The sequence below is a fragment of the Babylonia areolata genome, chromosome 4 (genome assembly GCF_041734735.1).
Source record: "Babylonia areolata isolate BAREFJ2019XMU chromosome 4, ASM4173473v1, whole genome shotgun sequence".
Taxonomy (NCBI): domain Eukaryota; kingdom Metazoa; phylum Mollusca; class Gastropoda; order Neogastropoda; family Buccinidae; genus Babylonia; species Babylonia areolata.
The window spans coordinates 49,558,539-49,566,578 of record NC_134879.1 but is presented as its reverse complement, the minus strand read 5'-3'; the positions used below and the strand labels follow the sequence as shown (position 1 = coordinate 49,566,578).

The 8,040-nt window shown below is 51.3% G+C and overlaps 1 protein-coding gene across 1 annotated transcript in view; it reads right to left on the bottom strand.

Moving 5' to 3' along the window:
- Positions 1 to 6,222: 6,222 nt before the first annotated feature.
- Positions 6,223 to 8,040, bottom strand: part of LOC143281477 (neuroglobin-like) — a 42,495-nt gene continuing 40,677 nt past the window's right edge. The window contains exons 3-4 of the mRNA XM_076586687.1: positions 7,966 to 8,040; positions 6,223 to 6,354 (exon numbers count right to left, since the gene is read on the bottom strand). The exon at positions 7,966 to 8,040 is cut by the window's right edge and continues 151 nt beyond it. Coding sequence (XP_076442802.1) covers positions 6,223 to 6,354; positions 7,966 to 8,040 — 207 coding nt within the window. The remainder of the gene's footprint in view (positions 6,355 to 7,965) is intronic.

Genomic DNA, 8,040 nt, shown 5'->3' with positions numbered 1-8,040 from the left:
ACGCGGCTCTCTTGCACACACCTGGACCAGCATAGTTTGTGTGTGTGCGTGCGTGCGTCTGTGTGTGTGTGTGTGCGTGCGTGTGTGCGTGTGTGTGTGTGTGTCCTTATATGTGTTTATGCGCGAGCGCGCGCGCGGATGGAGGAGGCTATAAAGGGAAAAGGGGTGGTAGCGATCTCTCTCTCTCTCTCTGTTTGCAAGTATATATGTTTCACTATCATGATGGGCTTTTTTTTTCTACATGATTTCGCTGGGGACAACACTTCTGTTGCCGTGGGCTCTTTTACATGTGCTACGTGGAAGCTGCTCATAGGACCTCGATTTATCAACTCGTTGAGGAAAAAAATCTATCACCCAGACCAGTACTCAAGTTGGGGGTAAGGAGGAGGGAGTATAGATCACGGTTCGTATAATCATAATGATCACGGACAAAGAATTGTGGAAAGCGCTTCGAGCTTGGTCTCTAACCGAGGGATGTGGAGGGATAGCCTGGAGGCAACGCGTCCGCCCAAGAAGCGAGAGAATCTGAGCACGCTGGTTTGAATCACGGCTCAGCCGCCGATATTTTCTCCCCCTCCACTAGACCTTGAGTGGTGGTCTGGACGCTAGTCATTCGGATGAGACGATAAACCAAGGTCCCGTGTGCAGCATGCACTTAGCGCGCACGTAAAAGAACCCACGGAAACAAAAAGGTTGTTCCTTGCAAAATTCTGTAGAAAAATCCACTTTGACAGGAAAAACAAATAAAACTGCATGCAGGAAAAACAACAACAAAAATGGGTGGCGCTGTTGTGTAGCGACGCGCTCTCCCTTGGGAGAGCAGCCCGAATTTCACACAGAGAAATCTGTTGTGATAAAAAGAAATACAAATACAAACAAATACAAACGTGAGGATCCATTTCATCAAAATCATCATCAGCATCATCATCATCATCATCATACCACATCACCAAACCCAGAACTCGAACTTTCCCTTGCAGCCACTCAGCGGCCGCTGGTCCGTATGCCCTGTCCACCAGTGGCCTTGACAGCCGTCAATCAACCAGCATGCTGACCCCCGGCGCCGGCAACCCACTGGGAACCGTCGACGTTAGGGTCGCCAGGCGGCCACGCACCGGAGAAGAAGAAGCCTGTAAAGTCACTTCTCTTGTGTTCAGTAGCACCTGTTCTGATTCAACAACGCACGCAAGGACACCGCTAGCCATGCTAAGCCTCACTACCGACGACAGCAATCGCTTTAGTCTCGGAGCCACACTGAGTGAGGGAGCGTCCTTTCCAGAGTGGAGACCGCTACCATGTCCCTGCAATGACAGTCCCCAAGGTTCTGATCCAACAACGCACGCAAGGACACCACTAGCCGTGCTAAGCCTCACTACCGACGACAATAATCGCTTTAGTCTCGGAGCCACACTGAGTGAGCGAGCGTCCTTTCCAGAGTGGAGACCGCTACCATGTCCCTCCGATGTCAATCCCCCCCAGCTCCACCCCCACGCTCATGATTGTATCGACACCAAAGACCTTGGCATGAATACATCCCAAGCAAGGGAACCATCTCTTCTAACCTGGTCCCAGGACATGTTTCAGACGAAGCAGTCAATTTTTTAAACATTTCTTTAAAAAATAAACCACACCGTTCCAAGTCAAACAGTAGTTACCATGCGTAACTGACACTGCTGTTGTTGCAGGACGGATGGAATTCAGTATATCGGAACACTATGAAAATCATAATTTGAATCATATGGCGCCTTCTAATGAAAAAAATAACATGCTCAACTGCGTTGTATATTGTACAAGGGGGTTAGGGAGTGCACGGGAGGGGTAGTACCTCTAGAGGGGGGCTTGTCACGCTCTTCCGGGAGTGGTTCATCTTCTATTGGTCCCCACCGGCACCCAGCTCTCACCTATGGGTCCTAGAAGCTGCTAGCATGTGACAGCGCCCAACCCCCGGGCAACGGCTTTGACAGGCTGGCTAAACTAGGTGAGGGTAGCCGACGGGTCTCAAACCCTCGGTGAGTTAGGGCTTGTCTACCCAAGCATGTGAAGACTGGATCCGGCGGACTCTGCGGAAGAAACCTTCATGGTTCAACGGAGAGGAAGGCGGTTGCAGCAGAGCACTGTGGAGTGCTGAGGGCAGGATGAGGCACATAGGACATCCTGGTCATCCACTGCATCCGTTTCCATCTCCAGTCGTCTTGACCTCGTCTTGCCACTGGATACAGACGGACTCGGACTCTCTTGAGTGAGGTCGACGGTGCGCAACTCCTCCTCACTATAAACAAAGTCATCGCGCAAGTCATCAGTCATCCTTCATCCCATACCATCATTTTCCCCAAGCCCTGTGGCGACAGGCGAGCGACGAAGCGACAGGTGTGGGTACACTGGCAGTCGTAGCCGCGGACCTCGGCTCAGGCCATGGGGTCGTTTTTCACCGACTGGAGCAGCGGTGGAAATCGGCAGCCCCCTGAGCGACTGAGCAGCCCTCTTCAGGACAGCACTGCTCACCTCCATGACATGAGGAAGGGGCGAGAAAAGGTGCCCTAAACATTGCCTGCTCCACACCACCCTAGTCAGCATACCGCGGATGATGGGGCCCCTACTCAAGCGGTCGACACACAAAGGAAAGAAAGAAGAAAACGAGGAGCATCCCATTGACCACTGCCACATGGAACGTGCGTACGCTTCTGGACAGAGGCGACTCAGACAGACCACAGAGACGCACAGCACTTATTGCGAGTGAACTAGCCAGGTACAACATCGACATCGCTGCCTTAAGTGAGACCAGACTGGCAGAAGAAGGCGAACTCTGCACAGGCTACACCTTCTTTTGGAGTGGTCGCGGACCTGAGGAGAGACGTGAGGCTGGAGTTGGCTTTGCAGCGAAGACAACCCTTGTTGGCAAGCTGGCTGGCCCCCCGAAAGGAGTGAACGATGGCCTGATGACGATGAAACTCCCTTTATGCAACGGGAAGAAGTTTACCACCATTGTCAGCGCCTACGCGCCCACCATGACCAACCCGGATGAGATCAAGGACAAGTTCTACGAGGACCTGAACGCTGTCATCACCACTGTTCCCAACGCAGACAAGCGCATCATTCTTGGTGACTTTAACGCGAGAGTTGGCTGTGACAGCACCTCCTGGGAAGGCGTGATTGGGAAGCTGTAACATCAATGGCCAACTACTTCTCCAGACATATCACAAACACCGTCTTCTGCCTCCCTACCCGTAACAGGACATCATGGATCCATCCTCGCTCTGGGCATTGGCATCTCATCGACTTTGTCATCGTCAGGAAGAGGGACAGGCTGGACGTACGAGTCACGAGGGCCATGTGCGGCGCCGAGTACTGGGCAGACCACCGCCTTATCGTCTCCAAACTCAACCTCCACGTCCAGCCCAAGAGACGGCCTCAGGGCATGAAAGCACCCAAACGCCTGAATGTCAACAAGCTGGAGCTAGGCAACATAAAACAGAGCTTTGCTGACACCCTGGAGGAACGCCTTGAGTCCACCATGCTGGACAACCAGAATGTGGAGGCAGCATGGGGCGCACTGCATGAGACAGTGTACAACACTGCCATGGAGTGCCTGGGGCCTTCTGCCAGGAAGCACAAAGACTGGTTTGATGAGAACTGCACTGAGATCAAGCAGCTGCTGGAGGACGAACGCCAAGCCTACAGAGCCCACATTGAAGATCCCAAGTCACAGTCAAAGAAAGACATACTGAAGAGCGCACGCAGCACCATCCAGCTGAAGCTGCGGCAGATGCAGGATTCCTGGTTGAGCAACAAAGCTGATGAGATCCAGGGCTTTGCAGACAGGAACGACATGAAGAACTTCTATAACGGCCTGAAAGAAGTCTGCGGTCCCACCACCTCCGGATCTGCTCCACTCCTCAGTGCTGATGGTTCTACCTTAATCACTGACAAGGACGGGATCCTTGAGAGATGGGCTGAAGACTTTGACAGCATACTGAACCGCCCTTCCACCATCAATGATGAAGCCATCGACCGACTCCCCCAGGTGCCAGTCAGTGAGTCGTTGGATGCCATTCCAACTTTGGAGGAGACCCAGAAAGCTATCCGTCTGCTATCCAGTGGCAAAGCCCCTGGCTCAGACTCCATTCCAGCTGAGGTCTACAAAGAAGATGGTATGGCGCTGACTGAGAAGCTTCATCAGCTGTTCCAGCTCATCTGGCAGCATGAGGCAGTTCCACAGAACTTCAAAGACGCTTCCATCATACACCTGTATAAGCGCAAAGGAAATCGTCAGGCCTGTGACAACCATCGTGGAATATCCCTGCTGTCCGTCGCAGGCAAGACTCTGGCCAGAGTGCTACTCAACCATCTCATAGCGCACCTTGAGCAAGGTCTCCTACCAGAGAGCCAGTGTGGCTTCCGGAAAGAACGCGGGACTATCGACATGGTGTTTGCTGCCAGGCAGCTCCAGGAGAAGTGTCAGGAACAGAACGCCGACTTTTACTCCACCTATGTCGATCTGACCAAGGCCTTCGATACTGTTAGCAGAGATGGCCTTTGGAGAATCATGGCGAAGAATGGATGTCCCAGAAAATTCATCACCATCATACGGCAACTACACGATGGGATGCTGGCCCGAGTCCAAGACAACAGAGAGACTTCAGAACCATTCCCTGTCTCCAACGGAGTCAAGCAAGGGTGTGTTCTTGCCCCCACCCTGTTCAGTCTCATGTTTTCAGCCATGCTGACAGATGCCTTCAGAGATGCTGATGTAGGCATTGGCATCAGGTACCGCACAGATGGCTCACTCTTCAACCTCAGGAGGCTTCAAGCAAAAACCAAGGTGAGGACAGACACCGTCAATGACTTCCTGTTTGCTGATGACTGCGCTCTCAACGCTTCCTCTGAAGCTGACATGCAACACAGCGTCGACAAGTTCTCTGCTGCCTGTGACAACTTTGGCCTCACAATCAACACAAAGAAGACTGAGGTGATGCACCAGCCAGCTTCAGGAAAGCCTTACGTTGAACCAAACATATTCATCAACGGGCAACGACTGAACGCCGTGGACAAGTTCACATACCTGGGCAGTACACTCTCGCACAGTTGTCATCGACGACGAGGTGAATGCCAGACTCGCCAAAGCCAGCGCTGCCCTCGGCAGACTCCATAAGAACGTTTGGAACAGGAGAGGCATCACCCTGGAGACGAAGCTCAAAGTATACAAGGCCATAGTTCTCACCACACTGCTCTATGAATGTGAATCATGGACGGTCTACAAACGCCACGCCAAAAAGCTGAACCACTTCCACACCACCAGCCTCAGAAAACTTCTCGGCATAAAGTGGCAAGAGAAGATCCCTGACACAGAGGTGCTCACTCGTGCAAACTTGTCCAGCATCTACACCATCTTGATGCAGGCCCAGCTGCGCTGGGCAGGCCATGTAGTTCGCATGCCAGACCACCGGCTCCCCAAGAAACTGCTGTACGGCGAACTCCAGCATGGCAAGCGCTCCCATGGAGGCCAAAAGAAGCGCTTCAAAGACACTCTGAAAGCTTCTCTGAAGGCCTTCAACATCAGCCACGACACATGGGAGCTGAATGCAGTGGACAGACCAAAGTGGCGTTCAGCTATCCACAAAGGCGCCAAATCCTGTGAGGCCAACAGAATCGCTGCAGCAGAGCAACGCAGACAGGCCAGGAAAAGCGTGCCAGCAAGTCCCCGACAGCAGCCACCATCCCCTGTCCACACTGCGTCAGAACCTTCCGGGCGCGGATTGGCCTGATCCGACATCTGCGCACCCACAGAGCCCAACACACCCACCCCCAGGATGACTAGATGGTCCCCTTGTACAAAACCGACGTGTAAAATATGCATTTAAACACTAAAATGACAACTCACATGCATAACCCTGCACAAACATCAACCCAAACGCTCAAAACACAACTTAACGTTCCCCAGCTGCACGCGTGCGCAAGTACGTACGTACGTGCGTGCGTCAGTTGTAAGACCACTCTTTTATGGAACAAAGTTGTTGTTTTTTTCTCACAGATACACAGAAAACAAACAACGCATGTGATGTCCATCCTCCACTGCTCAAAAAGCAATGACACCTCCCCTTTCCAATTCCACACACTCTAACATATGCCATCTCCCTCGGCCTGCACGGTTTGTCTGTTGTTATTGTTGTTGTTGTTGTTGTTTATCGTGTGTCCGCGTCGTTGGCATCGTGGTGGAAGCCATCATCAGAAGACCATGGCCTCCTTCATGATGTGGCTGATGAGGCGGAAGAGATCTGCCCAGGCGGACTCTATTTCTGGGGTCCACAAATCGCCCATCGCCGGCTGTACAGCGTAGATGAACTGGGGCCCTATGAGCTGCAACACACACGACCAGACTGACATTAGTAAATTATTATTCCTAAACACACACACACACACACACACACACACACACACACACACACACACACACACACACAGATAAGACATAAGCGGAAGACATAAGACAGACGCTAAGCGCAAAATCAGGAAGAAGGTGGCAGAATGGTTAAGACGCTTATCTACCAATACAGTCCCTGAGGGTCTGAGTTCGATTCCCACTCTCGCCTTTTCTCGCAAAGTTTGGCAGGAAAATCAAACTGAGCGTCTAGTCATTCGGATGAGACGATAACCCGAGGTCACTTGTGCAGCACGCACTTGGCGCACTGAAAAAGAACTCACGGCAACAAAAGCGTTGTCCTCTGGCTAAATTCTGAAGAGGAAATCCATTCTGATACGTGCACAGATACAAATGCATACACTCAAGACCTGACTAGCGCGTTGAGTTATGCTGATGTCAGGCATCTATCTAGCACATGTGGTGTCATGGCCTGGCTTCGCTGACGAAGATCTAGGAAGGGCGTTGTCCACGTCTGATGCAGGCACGCTCATGGCTGACAAGGCCAATGCGGGAAAAGCAGAGTCGGCTACATGTGGTGTAGCGTATATGGATATGTCCGAACGCAGAAGAAGAAGAAGAAGAAGAATCCCCCGCTCTTGCCCTGTCTCCCAAGTTTGACTGGGAAAACGATCTGAGCGTCTAGTCATCCAGATAAGACAATAATCTGAGGCCCCCGTGTGCAGCACGCACTTGTTTCAGTTTCAGTTTCAGTAGCTCAGTTTCAGTTTCAGTAGCTCAAGGAGGCGTCACTGCGTTCGGACAAATCCATATACGCTACACCACATCTGCCAAGCAGATGCCTGACCAGCAGCCGTAACCCAACGCGCACGCACTTGGCGTACTGAAAAAAGAACAACAGCAACAAACAACAACAAAACAAACTCACGTCGATGTAATCGATGCGGGCATTGGTGGAGAGACTCCAGCAACGACAACAACAACGACGACGACAACAACGCCATCAACCATCAACAGCAACAAACATCAACAACAAAGCAAACACACGTAGATGTAATGGATGCGGGCATTGTACAACAGGTCCTTGGCGCCCAGGTCGAGCAAAAGAGACTCCAGCAACGACAACAACAACGACGACGACAACATCATTAACAACAACAACAACGACGACAACAACAACAAGGACGACAACAACATTAACAACAACAACGACGACAACAATAACGCCAACAAGAACAACAACAACAACAACGGCAACAATAACAATAACATCAACAAGGCCAACAACAACAACAACAACAACGACGACGATAACAACGAACACAACATCAACAACATAAACAACAACAACTACCACAACAACGACAACAACAACGTCGAGAACAACAACAACTACGACATCAACAACAACAATGACAACAACAACACGAACAACCACAACAACAACGACGACGACAACATTAACAACAACAACAACAACAACGTCGACGACACCAAGAACAACAATAACTACAACAACAACAACGACGACAACAACAACGACAACAACAACGACAACCAACCCAAAAAAACCAACAAACCAAACTCACGTCGATGTAATCGATGCGGGCATTGTACAGCAGGTGCTTGGCTCCCAGGTCGTGCAGGAGCGACTCCAGCTTGTC